We start from the raw sequence: 15,544 nt of genomic DNA, 5'->3' as shown, positions 1-15,544 counted from the left end.
AAAACATGAGTAAGACATAAGTCGCCGTGCAATTTGATGTTTTCCATTTTGGGAAGTTGCTTCACCATTCTGTTAAATAATTTTGTGCATGTCTTGAATATTGCTCCTTTACAGACATTCATAATTGCTTTTGTGCTTTCTTTGTCCGAATTTGGCTGATTTGTTGGTTTCTACCTTCAAATTTAAAAATCTTCACGGTTAAATCACACTTTCGTTCGTTATCGAGAGTTCTGCTGCCTGATTCTCCTGTCAGTCTACTGACTAGAGCTGGTTTCGACCCCTCTTGTGAGATTGGCAAGCAGCCATTACTCTCTTTCCACTACTTTGTGTAATTTCTATGCTGTGTTTGCAGCTGTTGTGGTGTTGTAAGGTGACCCCGCAGTCTCACAGCATCGTCTTCAATGCTGATTTAATTGGCCACAGCAACCAAAAAAAAACAAAAAAAAAAAACATCTCGTGCCTAGTGCCCCTCTCAAGCCTCGGGCGTTCCTAGCACGGCTGCGCTTGCCCTCGGCACCCACGCCGACTAAATAGACTAGACAGCCTGGCATCCACCACGCTTGTTCTTGCCAACTTCAGGCTTGCAACATCAACGAGTGCCTACCCCGGCCCTGATTGACTCGGCACTGGTGTGAACATCTTCGGTGCCGTCTACAGCCCGGCACCGACCGCTCTACCCATCGGCACTGGAGGTTGCTCATCGCATTTGTGGCTGACGCAAGCCAAGGTCGTGGAGACCGAGAAAGTGGCGTTACTGGATGACCCTATTACTCCGGGGCAGACGTTTGAAGCGACCATTGATATGAGCCTTGAGAGGTCCCACAAGGCCACAGAGGTCGCCTCCAAATTCTCGCGCCTTCCGGCTTACCGACAGCGCTCAACATGGCCTTCACAGCCTGCAGGGGCAACGGGGCCTGAACGCCACCCTTCTCCACATAACAGACAAGCAGGCAAGGGACCACCACCGGCCAGGGGTAACCAGTTCTCTGGCTGGAGACCGAGGCCAGGGCATAAGAAAGATTCCCCCTTCCCAAGCCCAAGGGAGACCGCCCCTGGGGGGCCCCGGCTGCCACCAACCCCCCCTACAACCGGACTGACCCAAGGAAATGACCCATGGCAAGGCTGCACCCAGAACCCCTGGGTGCTATCGACAATGAGACACGGATACACTTTACAATTCCACTTAGGTCCGCCACCCTTCAAGGGCGTGCTCCTTACCACTGTCAAACCAACGAGTGTGATATTTCTTCAACAGGAGATCGCCAATCTTCAACAGAAGAATGCTGTGCGCTTGGTAAACCCAAGCGATGCCCTCAGTGGCTTTTACTCCAGGTACTTCCTGGTTCCCAAGAGGGCCGGCGGTTTCAGACCTATTCTGGACCTCAGGGTCTTCAACTTGTTCCTCAAACAAAGGAAGTTCAACATGTTGACAGCACAGTGTATCCTCCAGTCTGTCAAGCAGGGTGACTGGTTCACATGGATCGACCTGCCAATCGCCTACTTCCATGTCCCGATCCGTCTCGCACACAGAAAGTATCTGCGCTTCACCTTTCAAGGCAACACGTATGAATTCTGCATGCTGCCTTTTGGCCTCTTGCTGGCGCCCCACACATTTTCAAAGTGCATGGATGCAGCACTGGCTCCACACAGGCAGCGGGGTATTTGGATCCTGAACTATCTGGACGATTGGCTACTTTGCGCACATTCCAAGGCACACGCTGAGGCGCAAACAAAGCAGGTCGTAGATCATGTGACGAAACTAAGGTTTTCTATATCAACAGAAGAGCAACTTCATACAATCTCAGTCCACCGTGTTCCTGGGGATCAAACTGAACTCTGTGAGCATGCTTACCTCACTGTCGGAAGACAGGATTCGGTCGTTGGAAGCCACACTCTCCCTATTCCTTCAAGTCAGACTATATCAAAGGTTGTTGGGGCTGATGGCAGCCGCCTCGAGAATCCTTCCACTAGAGCTGCTGAGAATGAGCCCGCTTCAAGCCTGGGTAAATACGTTCAAGGTGCACCCGGTCCGAGATCGGTACCAGCTGGTGGGAGTGTCCAGACAATGTCGGAAGTCACTGGAGTGGTGGCTCAGTCCAGGCAATCTGCGCCTCAGATCTCCCCTCAGGTCCTCTCACAGAAGGGAAGTGATCACTACAGACTCTTCCAGCCTAGGCTGGGGAGTGGTCTGGAATGGAAGAGGAATAAGAGGTCAGTGGAAGGGACATTGGCAGCAGGCGCACATAAATGCCCAAGAGCTGCAAGCAGTGAACCTGGCGTTATCTCATTTTCTCCAGCAGTTAGCGCACAAACATGTGCTGGTCACGATGGACAATACTACAGTGGTAGCCTACATAAACCATCAAGGAAGCCTGCGCTCACCGGGCCTTCACCACACAGCGCACAGACTCCTGTCCTGGATGCACAGAAACTTGCGTTCCATCAGGGCGGTTCACCTCCCCGGTGTGGACAACAAGACAGCAGACCTCCTGTCCAGAGGAGCTCCAGACAGCTTGAGGTGAAACAGATTTGGGAGAGGTTTCGACCGGCATGAGTCGACCTCTTTGCCACAGCCAAGTCCACTCATTGCCCCCTATGGTTCTCCATGGAGAGAGACGGGGGTCCACTGGGAGTAGACGCGTTAGCCCACCCCTGGCCACAGGGGCTCTTGTATGCCTTCTCTCCGCTACCATTACTGCCCGACATTATAGAGGATCAGGGTGGAGCACAGGTTCTGCTGGTTGCACCCAGATGGACGAGGTGCCCCTGGTTTGCTCTCCTCTCCGACATGTTGTGGTGTCAACCGTGGCAGCTCCTGCTATGCAAGGACCTCCTGAACCTAGCGGAGGGGCTATTATGGCACCCGAACCCAGTCCAGCTCCAACTCTGGGTCTGACCATTGAACGGAGCCGTCTATTCAGACGAGGTTTGCCAGATGCAGTAGTAGAAACACTACAGTCTGCTAGGGCGCTGAGCACTAGAGCCCAGTACTCATATAAATGGGAAGTTTTCCAAGACTGGTGCCTTGCCAAAGGTCACGATCCTGTGACCTGCCCTACTGAGACGATATTAACCTTCTTACAACACTTGTTTGACGCAGGAAAATCAGCGTCCATTTTGAAGGTATACCTGGCAGCAATATCAGTGTGCCATGACAAAATTGACTCTGTGTCCCCTGGGGAGCACTTCTTCACAAAGCAATTTCTTAAAGGGGCTCGGAGGCTTCGTCCTCCCATGAAAAGTACGGTCCCCAAGTGGGATCAAGAACTGGTAGTGTGGGTCCTTACGGGTCCCCCATTTGAGCCCATGGCGTCGGCAGAACTGCGCCCTGTTTCCTTAAAGGTGCCGTTTTTAAATGCCATTACGTCTGCCAGACGAGTAAGTGAGCTGCATGCACAGTCCATCGATGACACATGTATGGCTTTCACTGGAAGTGACTCACGGGGAACATTAAGAACAAATCTAGCCTTTTTTTCCAACCGTTTTTTCCTATCGCCTTGATGTTGCAAACCGAGCGAGACCCTCTCTGGGCTCTAGGGTGTTGCAGGCAGCATGTCCTTAGGCGTAATGTGGGCTCTGAGGCTATCGCTGTGAGGCTGTGCTGTCTGTAATCTGGAGCCACGACAGCTTTGGTACAGCTTCCCGTTCGGTAATGGTTGTCATTCCATTGAAAGGGAACGTTCGGTTATTACCATAATCCTGGTTCCTTGAAAAAGAATGACAACCATTACCCTTCGAGGTCGTGTCCCCAGCTGACCTCTGATTTCGAAAGAAAATGGCGATATGCTACTGTGAGGACCTCCCTCTTCAGCAGGAGGTGGGAGGGACTTCCTCCTCACAGCAGGGCCATGATAGGGCAGGTTTTTTATGTATGCTCAGAGATTGACGGTCAGAGAGGGCTCTTCCCATTTGGTAATGGTTGTCATTCTTTTTCAGGGAACCAGGGTTATGGTAATAACCTAAACGGTATCAATAATCACAGCGACATTTTATTTAAAAGTAATACTCTTCAATGCACACCAGAGGGCATAACATGAAAAAAAATCGGATTTCAACATTTGAGCACACGACTCTTGCAAACTAGTGGAATCTTTGTTTCTGCGAGTATCACGTGGCATGCTGTAGTGTATAACCTTTGTAGGCAGATCAGAGCGATACGAGCCAAGGAAGATATCCTATATAACTTTGTTTGAACGCCTGGTTGCTGTGGATGCAGAGGAGTTTTTTTGTAAACGACACTGCGCCAAATGTAAGGTACACACGTTTTTTTTTTTTTTTTTTTTTTTTTTACAGTTTGTTTTATTACACGTAGTAATGATTTCATAGAATTAATGATGGTACGAAAAGACTGTTCTTAATATTAAATTGTCGTAATATTAATATTAAATATACGAAAATAAACTAAGAATTATGTGATTATTGGTTTTTTTGTAATGACAATACAATGGTATTTTGTAATGGCGTTGCATTACAGTCGGATGTAGTGAATAATTTGGTAACGTTGTTTTTTTCTTTTCTTTGTAGAAAGGCGCGTTTAACCAACACAAAATATAACAATGCACGAGTGAAAACCTATACAGTAAAAAAAAAAAAAAAAAAAAAAAAAAAAAAAGTACAATGCAGGTAGGTTGCCTGTCATTCAGACAGCCTTATGCCGGGTTGCTTCTGAATGGTATCAAAACAATCGAGACACGCTGGAGACCCCTGCTGTCTGAACATAGGAACTGCACTCTGGCGATTCACATCGCACAGCAGGACTGGGAAGACGAGGTGTGGAGGGAAATGCTCACAGAGAGACTTGCGATGACAACCGAACAAGTCCAGGAACTGGTGGATCAAGGAGAGAGGTTCGGCAGAGGAGTTATTGCAGGTAGAGCCTTGATGAAGGAGAGTGCAGCATAGTGTAATGTTTGCAGCAATCAGCAGAGTTAATGGCCTGCAGTTGGAAGGGAGCTACATTAACTCGTTAAACTCCACTAATAGAGTTCAGCTACGTTGTAACTAGAGTTGCTGCCACAGTGGTGTAGTCCTTGAACCCCTGGACTACACCAGCATTATGAAGCACTTTTGAGATGTGTTTTAGTGCATGTAAAGCACTGTTGAAATGTTCATATTATTATTATTTTTAGATATGGATAGCTGCCCTTCCATGTGTGACACTGTACTGTTCCATACATCTAGAGAACCGTGTATGAAATTGTAATGATTCTTGTTATGGACATTCTGTTTTTCTCTGTGTGCCACTGTGTGGATGACAACAGTAAAGATATCCAAATAGATTTTTCTAACTGTCTGTTAATAGTCCACTTGCTGTTGTCTACAGGTCTGGTTGACATTGGTGAGACCTGGCAGTGTCCTGAAAAGCTGTCTGCTGAAGAGATGAGGGACCTGGAAACCAAAGCCCTGCTGAACGGCCTGGAGGAGAAGTACCTGACTCTGGTCTCCAATCCCAGGTGGCTGAGGGAGCCTCTGTACTCCAGGGGACGCAAGGACGTGTGGACAATAGAGATCCCTGAGCGCTTGATTCCATCGCCCTGCTCAGTGTGACGCCTGCCTTAAGACAAGCGGAGTTTCCTGGAATGGGCCTTTCATCCATCCAGGGAGTGCTTTAGAAAGTTGCGACATAAACTGTCCTGTGCATTTTAAGTGAAAACAATACTGTTGTTTTAATACTAGAAGGACAGGCGATACACTCATACCTATAAGCCACGCAGCAGTCTTTCTGACGGCTGTATTAAAAATACTGTAAGTAGAATAACGAAAGGAGAAACAGTTGGATGTAATTAGTTTAAAAAAATTGTTACATAAGCATCTGAAGAACCGTAGCATGTTATATACATATGAACATTTATTTTACAAATCAAAACAGGAAAATGTAAATAAATAAACATTGAACAGACATCCATTTACAACATACATATTTATAAAACTGAAACGATAGCAATGCATTTAACTTTTCAACAGCAGTCGGGTTATGTGCAAAACCAACTGAACAACGTAGATAAATAAACTTAGAAGAAAACATTTTACAAAAGCACACAGCACAAGAAGTTATAAAAAAAAGTCAAATTTCTTTTTCTTTTTCTTTTTTTCAGACAAAAAGGTATTCTTTTACCTTGAGTCTAAGGCTGTTCACAATCAATACAGATAATGCGCTTCTCCACACCGCCTTTCTGCACAGGGCACAGCTGCCCGAAGTTTTATTTTTATTGCACTTGCCAACCTGGCATTGGCATCTCTTGCGGCTCTCGGTGGGGTTGCCATCTTCAGCTGTGGGTACACGCTTGGCAGTCTCCCTCTGTTCCAAATGCTTCTTGCGAAGTTCCTGTGCTAACTGTAAAATATAGTCTCTCCTTGGTAAATTTTTTCCATGCATTCTTTGTAAAGAACCCAGGAGTTGATGGCTGCTAGGTCCAATACATTGTAAAACACCTGAACAGACCACCGTTGTGAGCCAGCTTTCACGGAATACTTTTGTTCCATCTGATCCAAAACATCAACTCCATATTTTCTTGCGTTGTAAAACTCCACGGTCTCTGGTATTTATTTTCGCTAGTCCTGATGCTAATTGACTGACCAAAACAATACAGCTGGCAAGCAGGCGCCAGCCTTTGAAAGGCTGATTGAAAAACAAATGACTGTCAGTCATTCACTCAGGCAGAGAGTAGAGACTAATCTAATTACAGCTAAACACATTGCGAACTGGTAAATAAGAATAATGACGTAGAATACCGTTCTGTAATCACAATACAATTGTTTTCTGTGTGGCCGTCAATGTGACTGCTCCCGGGGCTTTTAGGTATAATGTAATATATCTTATACATATATGAACATGAATATTTAATATGTACAGAAAGGTACATGAACCCACAGCCCCGTATGTGTTACACAATTGGAGAAAATTACATTTTAAAACCAAAACCCGCCAAAATGACTGCAGTGGGGCAAAATATGTATTGTGTAAGGTTGTGTGGTCCAGTGGTTAAAGAAACAGGCTTATAACCAGCAGGTACTCTGTTCAAATCCTAGCTCAGCCACTGACTCATTGTGTGACCCTGAGCAAGTCACTTAACCTCCTTGTGCTCCATCTTTGGGATAAGTGACTCTGCTGATAATGCATAGTTCACACTCCCTAGTCTCACATCTTGTAATGTGCTTTGTGATGGTGGTCCACTATGAAAGGCACTATATAAAGATTATTATTAAACAGAAGATTGCCTGCCCCCTGAAGTCACAGTGCCGATGCTCCAGTGATGTTGTCTTGAGGGTGGCTGCAGAATGCAGGACTCCAGTCTATGTGATCAGGTGTTCAATGTATTCAGGATGCTAGAAATGGTGACAATTATATAAGCAGCCCTGTAAGGGGTTCTTGGGTAAATGTGCAGTGCTGCCTCCACCGCTAACCAAGAGTCATCTGTGATTTTGAGTGTTTTTACCTGTATATGGAGATACACAGATATATCATAGTTTAAAATGAATGGAATATTAATTTTTTAAGTGGTAAGATGAAACTGTATAATGTTCTTGGGGTGGGGAGATTGTTGTTGTTGTTGTTGTTATTATTATTATTATTCCCCAAAACTTGAGGTTTGAAATAAACTTGTTCCAAAAAGTTTGAAATATGTTCCAGGAACTAAGTCAATGTATTAAAAAAAAAAAAAAAAATCTGCTTTGAAACTTGCAGCTAATAAATGAATGATCCGCTGTGCTTGTTCAAAGAACCACACAACATAAAATAATAACAGATACATCTTAAAAAGCAACAGCTTTATACAAGGTATTCAGCTTGTCACATGCTTTGTCTCTATGGTCTCTTAGTTGCCTGAAGTAGCCTTTACAAACCAATCGTTGTGTCTCAAATGGCTAACAGGCATAACTAAAACATGTCTGAGTCTTTGTGATTTAGTGTCAAGCCATTTCACAGTAAGAAATTCAGATAATGGATTGCTCATTTTGTCTAACCTTAGTTGGTTAAAGATGTTTTCATATTTCTGTACGGGTAAATTACAAACTGCTTGTATAGAGCATGTAAATGTTGTGCACATTTATTCAAAATAATACTATTAAAAAGAAATACAAAAAAGAGTGAAACTGGCATTTGTGGAATAATAGTAGTTTTTATTGAAGTCCAGACTATTCAAAAAGTATTCTATGGTATTACAATACTCTGAGTTCCTGGAGGACCCGTTGGGAGAAGGGCAGTTGCAGTTGGTGCAGTGATAGTGGTGTGGCAGTGACCAGTGGTGGTGCGGCGAGCCAGACGTGGACAACGCAGAGGCAGCTGAACATCATTTACATGGAGAACCAGGGGTTTCAAAAGTTCAGCCAGCTGGTTAGGTGGGCCTGCATGGCTGTGAATTTGGGGTACGGCAAACCTGGGCAGCACATTGTCACCCCTGGAGGTTGAATGGGGGACACAAAATTGTACACCGAGGCAGAAACGGAAGTGAAAGCAGAGCCAGGCTCGGAGGCATGGCTACTGGTGCGCGCAGAGAAGAAAAAGTTTCCAGTCATTTCCGGATCTCCAGCAGTGTTTCCTTGGGGCCTTGCTGTGTCTTCTTGTGCTTCATTGCTGGTGTCTGCATTGTCATCAGCCCCAGCCTGTGAGCCTTGATCTTGTGAAAATGTAACTCCTGTAGAAGGTGCCTCCTGCTGGAAGGTTCATGCAGTACAAGCTTCTTTATTCTGAGTGGCGCTGTAGGGAAACACGCCTTTAATCCTTTAGTCTTTTTCATTCAAAGTAAGTTCTCAGGACAAATGCATTGATCATTTGTGATTCAAAGTGTTAATTATATGTATGTATAATCCATATGATAGCACTGTACTTTTAGCAGGGAGTATTTTTATTTGATCCATAAGGAGGCATTTATAAATGTAGCTACTGCTTAAACCATTAAACAAGTCCTGTCTGGTTGTTTGCATATTTTTAAAGAGAAAAATACATGAAAGAGACAAATGCAATTGTGTGATAAACATAATCTTTGTAGAAAGCAAGGCTTTTAAATCTGTTTTTTAAAAGAAAGTTACATTAAGAGTGCAGAGATATGTTGTTATGGGGTGATTTCGAATTAGATTATTCATTATATCATCTTCAAGCAGTAATTTAATGATATTGTTAGGATCATGATTCAACCTAAAAGAATACATTTTCAAAGTATTTGCTCCAGAATTTATTAACTCTTATTTTTTTTTTTTTTTTTAAAGATAAACACCTGTTAATAAAAAATTAAAAAAAAAAATTAGAACCATGCACTGCTTGCTTCCTGGATCTCCTTGAACAGGCTCTCGTTAATCATCAAGAAGTTTCCTTCATGGTTCCAGGTGATCTTGCAGCTTGCACTCGTGTGATTTTCCACAGTTTCTGCAGAAAGTTGAGAGACAGCAGATCATGGTCCTGGAGTCTGGGTCTCTTTGGGACAAGATATTTAGTAAGGCCTGGGACAGTGCTGTCTTCCAGCACAGATCCCGGAGTGGTGTTGCTTGTCTGGTCTGTGGAAGGTCTGTTCTTGACACTTAGTTTCAGTGATTTATTAAAAAATATATATTTTGTGTTATATTGAGATGAAGAGGTGGTCACTACAACTGGTAAAGAGTTAGCTCATTCTCTGGTAGATCCTTCATTGTCATCTTGTCTCTCTTGTTTTATAGACGTTTTAGGCAAGAACATTTTCAAAACCAAAACCGTTCTAAATGTCCCTTCTGTTGATATGCTACAGGTTTTTTAGAGTGGATCTTCCGTGGATGTGTTTGAGGGTTCCAAACTCTAGAATGCTGTGACATCAGATATAATCACTGTACTAACTGCTCCACACATATTATTATGTCATACCTCGTGCTTTGCAAAATAAGGATTTATTTATTATTTTATCCCTTAGGATATTTAACCAATGTACCTGTCTGTATGTATATCTCCTAGACAGTTTTAATACCCCTATCAGATTATATATCGAAATGATATGTCTACAAATGTGTGTATCATACATTTCTTTATAAATTGTCTAATATTGTTCAATTCAAAGTAAATTAAATGAGTAAAAATTACAAATCAATATTTGAAAGGGTCATAGCACTATACAATGTACAATCGTTTCTGTAGTGAGAAATTTTAATGGTATCACTTGAATATGTATAGTGAAGTGAAAACTGTTGTAAAGAAAGTTTATCTTACAAGTCATTTCAGCCTCCAGAAAAAAAAGGAAAAAAAAAAAAAAAAAAAACAAATACCAAAATAACGTGCCCTGTACACATTGACTTTTATTGAAATGGGTCAGTATGTCGTGTAAACTAAACTAATACGATTCGCTTTCTACATACAAGATGAATATCCTTATAAAAGTTTCTCATAGTGACAGCATAGCAAAGGCAAATAAAGTACAGTTAGAGCATAGGTAAGCATTGTAAGCACGAGAGGTATGGTATAAGCAAAACACAGTAAGCTTATATACCGATGTAAACTTTTATACGGTTTTTATTAACGTATTAAACAAAAAAACAAAAAACTTTTTTTCTTTGTTTTTTTTTGGTAGTGTGTTGGTGACGTTTGAGTAGTGTGCTCAGAGTTTATGTTGCTATGCAAAAATTGCACTGGAATTCTATTGAGAATATTCATTTACATAAAGTGTGTACTACATATTGCCGTTTTTTAAATTTTTCATTTTGGTCGGGGTATTGTTTATATAGCAGAAGGCTACAGCTTTTTTGGCCCGTGAAGATTGTATTTAAAAACACACTTTCTTCAGAATTGATACCTGTAAGCTTTTAGTCCAGCAAGCAATGTTTTGGAGTAAATCATCCTCGAAAGAAATGTGGAAAAATATTTAAAATGCCAGCAGTCTGTTACTCAGAAACTCATGACATTAAATATTTTAACATGGCATATAGGGAGTGCGGTAATTGCTATGTATTTGACATAATATATTTTTTAATCTTTTTACTTAAATATATATATATAATTTGTGATGATGCCATTTACCATTGTGATAATTTGCATTATGCTGCAGTCTTCCCATTGTGACGTCTTGGAACCCAAGGTATCATCCAACACTGTGACACAATATGTCATTTAACACTTAGCTGGTTTCTGATTATTTAATGCCAGCTCTTAAAATTAGTTAGAAGTATCGTTTTCTAATAATATGGCAGCGATTGAGCCAACAATAAAAATAGAAAAAGAGGGCATGGAGGTTGCCGGCCAAAGTTCAGCCCCGGCTGTGCCTAGCACCTCTTCTCATCAGTTTGAACATATCGATTCCAACAACAAAGACGTAGCAAAGTCGAGTTTCCATTCGGTGTCTTCAATCTGCGATCAAACAGCAGGCGGGGACTCTGAGCTGAGGTCGATGCTGGAGGAAAACGTGTTGCAGGTGTTGACCGAAGAGACGGTTCTGAAGAAGTCGCGTCTTGCATTGTGCCACGGCGGACTGATAGTGGACGGCGAGTTCCTCTCCCTTACTTTCCCACGGAAGCTTTGGAAAATCGTGGAAAGCGAGCAGTTCAAGTCTATTAAGTGGGACCAGGAAGGGAGCTGCGTGGTAATCGACGAGGAATTCTTTAAGAAGGAAGTTTTGGAAAGGAAAGGCCCCCTCAGGATCTTCGAGACCGACTGCATGAAAAGTTTCATTCGGCAGCTCAACCTCTATGGATTCAGCAAAATCCGCCAAGACTACCAGAGGTCCGCTTCATTGACAGACTTCTTGGCTGAGGAAAAGGAAGCGGCAATACTGACCAAGGTAAATAAAACGAATTAAAAAAAAAAAAAAAAGTATTCAAAATAGTATATGCATGGAAACATTATTCTAATGTAAATCATAGCATATTTCTTATGTACAGAAATACATCTTACAAATAATGGTGAGCTACATTTAAATCATGCCAATAGTCAAACTTGTCATTATATATGTGATTAAAAATTATTAGATATTTAAATAATGTTAAAATGTGTTTCAGTTTCAGTTTTACTACAATCCCAATTTCCGAAGAGGTTGTCCCAACCTTCTGATGAGAATGAAGCGACGGGTTGGAATTAAAAGCGCTCTTCCCATCAGCGACTCTCAAGACCCAGAGTGCAGTGGGGGTGGCCAGCTGAGAGCAGGAACTTCCATGGACCAGATCACTTCGGAGGGGCAGCAAAGTCCCCACCCCACCTCTGCCACTGAAACAGCCCCCAATATAACAGAGGCACCTTCAACCAGTGTGGGAGCCAAGGGGACCATCAGAACTGCCGCCAGCAACTTGTCTCCATTATCCACCCCGGGAAAGTCAGGGGATCATGGGGAGAAGGCGAACTACTTGCCCCAGCTTCTCCACCCCCATCACATCCCACCTGCCCGCTCCACTAGCCATGCCATGGAGGCGAGCAGCAGCAGTACCACCACTTCAGCTGCATCTGTCTACCACTTCATGCCCTCAGTACCGGCTCCTGGGTTTGGGCCAATGATGGGCTTCCCAGGCTTCTCGTCCATGTACCCTGACTTGGCCCCCATGCAGGCCCACCTAGCTAGCTGGTTGCCCTTTTGCAACCCCTGGTTCTCCATGCCCATGATGGCAGCTGCCTCTGCATTCTCCATGTCTGGATCATCGCACCATCACCGGGCACTGCCACACCACCATCACTGCACCAACTGCAACTGCCCCTCTCCCAGCGGGCCCCCTTCTACCAGAGGGGCCTCCAGAAACCCAGAGCACATGGGGCCCAACAAGAACCACTAGAGTACTTTAATATTCTATTTGTTTGACTGCCAATAAAACTGCTATTATTTCAATATCTGTTTCATTCTGTTTCTTTTGAAATATTCTTTGTTGTTAATGTGCTTGATATGTAAAACCTATACCCAGTAGGATTTAGTGGACTTAGCTGTAAAAACTGTCATTAACATAGGTATCCCCCACTGAGAATACCAGTAAGACCTTACAGGTGTCACTGCCATAAAAAAGAGGACCACAATGGCCTATATCCACAGCATCTAGAATAGCCTTCCAGAAAGCTCCCGAGTGGCGCATCCAGTAAAGACGGTCTGCGTGGAGTGCAGGATGCGCCCTATAGCCTGGAGATCGCAGATTCAAATCCAGGCTATGTCACTGCCAACCATGACTGGGGGTTCCTAGGGGGCAGCACACAATTGAGTGAGTGCCTCCCAGGTAGGGAGGGCTTAGGTTGCCAGGGGAATCCACAGTTCACTGCGTACCAGCAACCCCTGTGGCCGATAGGGCACCTGTGGTTCTGCAGTGGAGCCACCAGATCTGTGTTGTCCTCCGGCGCTATAGGTCTGGTGGCGTTGATGACAATCCGCAATCCGCAGTGGCGTTGATGACAATCCGTTTCCTGAGTCGCCAGGGGGTTGAACCGCGATATCAATAACAATTGAGCATTCCAAATTGGGGAGAAAACTGGGGAGGAGGAGGGGGGGGGAAACACAGGCAACGACTGAAAAAAAAAAAAGGCAAAGATAAAGCCTTCAGTTGCTCAGCCAGTCCGGTATCAATATTGTGTAAATGTATCAGAGCAAGTAATCCTGTGTCACTGCATCATGATGTCATATCATTCCACTCGTAACAAGGGAGGCATGTCACTGCATTGTGATGTCATTGCATTCCACCTGTAGGAACATGGTGATATCACTGGTTGAGTCTAATACAGAGGGTTTTGCAGATTGAATCTCCCTGTTGCAAATCAGTTTCAGACACAGTGAGCAAGACGGTCAATAGGACAGATTTTTAAGAGGGATGATAGTAGATTCAGTATGCAACAGTGAACCTACAAGACTCAAAATTGATTATTGGGAACAGACGTTGTTTCAGATCTTGAAGAATCCTTCTAGAGCAATTTAAAGACCTTGCAGATTTGTTACAATCAGTATAAGTACTTCATTTGTTTTACATCTGGATGTCATTTATTCAGCAGAAATCCAATCCCCCAGCTACCTGCATGTTAATAATTAAATTCCCTTCTGCTGTCAGAGGTATTCCACACAGTGTGAAGCCTGCTGTAGGTCTATGCATTTTCTACCTAATTAGTGTCTGAGTCATTTTCTACGAACTGAGATCAAATAAATGCATAGCTCTTCTGAGAAACAGTTCAAGTCATTTATCAGTTCATGATACCGTCATCTCATGTTGCAATAACGTTTAGCAGATTTGAATTGATGTGACATCCTTATGTAATGGCAAAGATTCGTATTATATTACTAGATAAAATTTAATGACTGCTAACCAAGTTGTTTTTTATTATTATTATTATTATTATTATTATTATTATATTATTATTATTATAATAATAATAATAATAATAATAATAATAATAATAATAATAATAATAATTCAGGATATGCATTAGGCTCAAAGAGTGACCTAATTTTCAAAACATGGTAAGTAGATTATAAATGTATTCCCTTTTAGAAATTCTGAAATATAATGCAGAAATATACCTGCAATGCTCTGTTTTGCAAAAATGTGATTTGCATTTTTACTTCCTGTGCTTCAGAATAAAGCACATAAGTTTTCTGCAGTAAGGACGTAAGCCTGTGTCCTGATTGTGTGAGACAATGTATACAGACCTGACTGTCAACAAGGTCTGCTTTAAGTAGTGAACTAGAACATTGAAGAACGTATTAAAGAATGAATTGATCTTATTGTAGAAGTGAACATGACTGTGTGACACTGCATCTTTAAAACACAGATGCATGCTGGTTATTAAAGGACCCTGTAACTGTTTAAAAGTCACAGGACCAATACATTATGCATAGTTAAGTTTGAATAGCTTAGCTAGGTGCTTTAAATATTATGCCCTAAGTAAGTATTTCAGGCACTATAAACTTTTCTTTGGTGGTTTCCCATTGACACTGACACACACAAAGCCAAGGAAGCTAGCTGCAACACACTAATGGACTAGCCAGGCAACAAACTGCAAATTCAAAAGAATATCTGGAATGTGATTTAGAATGAAGCAAAACAATAGCTTGTAATTGTTTTCCACAAAAAGATTAAACTTTAAGACCCTTATAAAAGTTTAGCACAGTAAATATGCATGGTCATTTTGAAGTTCTTCCATGCTTTCCACATGGTTATACTACTATATGCATTTAACATAGCTTACCATGATCTGCCATGTTTCTTTTCAATGTGCTTTACCATACCTTGCTTTACAAAGCATACAGTCCTATGCTTTATCAGGTTCCATAATGCGCAGCAGCACCGTCTACCAAATTTCAATCCTGTATGGCAATACCTTTTTTTTCTTAGCATTTAAAAACAGTATAATAATATTATCAGTTATAATATCATGCTGTCACCTCTTAATTTCACTTAAAAGGAAATGGTTAACCCTGGGGTTGTCCTAGTTTAATATTAAGTGGACTGTATTGCTGCCTCTCTGTATAGCTACGCTATGTTGCTGGCAAGGCATGCAGTGGTAATGTCACTATTGAGCACAGCTGAGGGGTATCACTGAAATGAGGGCAATGTAAATCACACAATTAATGATGGGTAATTTACAAACAGGATGTGCTGTCTGCACAGCATACAATACGCTGTGATCAATCCTATTTTA

The 15,544-nt window shown here is 42.5% G+C and overlaps 2 protein-coding genes across 3 annotated transcripts; both read left to right on the top strand.

The window, feature by feature from the left end:
• Nucleotides 1-3,952: 3,952 nt before the first annotated feature.
• LOC121317901 (protein EOLA1-like) lies at nt 3,953-6,062 on the top strand. 2 transcript variants are annotated; one of them, XM_041253994.1, is made up of 3 exons: nt 3,953-4,249; nt 4,525-4,870; nt 5,324-6,062. In XM_041253994.1, exons 2-3 carry the CDS (start codon nt 4,618-4,620, stop codon nt 5,545-5,547), a joined length of 477 nt encoding a protein of 158 aa, XP_041109928.1. In that variant the 5' UTR covers nt 3,953-4,249; nt 4,525-4,617; the 3' UTR covers nt 5,548-6,062. The 2 variants fall into 2 exon arrangements, with proteins under 2 accessions (XP_041109928.1, XP_041109927.1); XM_041253993.1 differs by having other exon boundaries at nt 3,953-4,254.
• A 5,115-nt stretch (nt 6,063-11,177) lies between these two features.
• Nucleotides 11,178-12,708, top strand: LOC121317859 (heat shock transcription factor, Y-linked-like). Its single transcript, XM_041253956.1, has 2 exons — nt 11,178-11,729; nt 11,947-12,708. Exons 1-2 carry the CDS (start codon nt 11,178-11,180, stop codon nt 12,706-12,708), a joined length of 1,314 nt encoding a protein of 437 aa, XP_041109890.1.
• The last annotated feature ends 2,836 nt before the right edge of the window (nt 12,709-15,544 follow it).

Source organism: Polyodon spathula, chromosome 7 (assembly GCF_017654505.1).
Source record: "Polyodon spathula isolate WHYD16114869_AA chromosome 7, ASM1765450v1, whole genome shotgun sequence".
NCBI classification, from domain to species: Eukaryota; Metazoa; Chordata; class Actinopteri; order Acipenseriformes; family Polyodontidae; genus Polyodon; species Polyodon spathula.
Note: the sequence above shows the minus strand (reverse complement) of the source record. Positions and strands in the feature narration are given on the sequence as shown.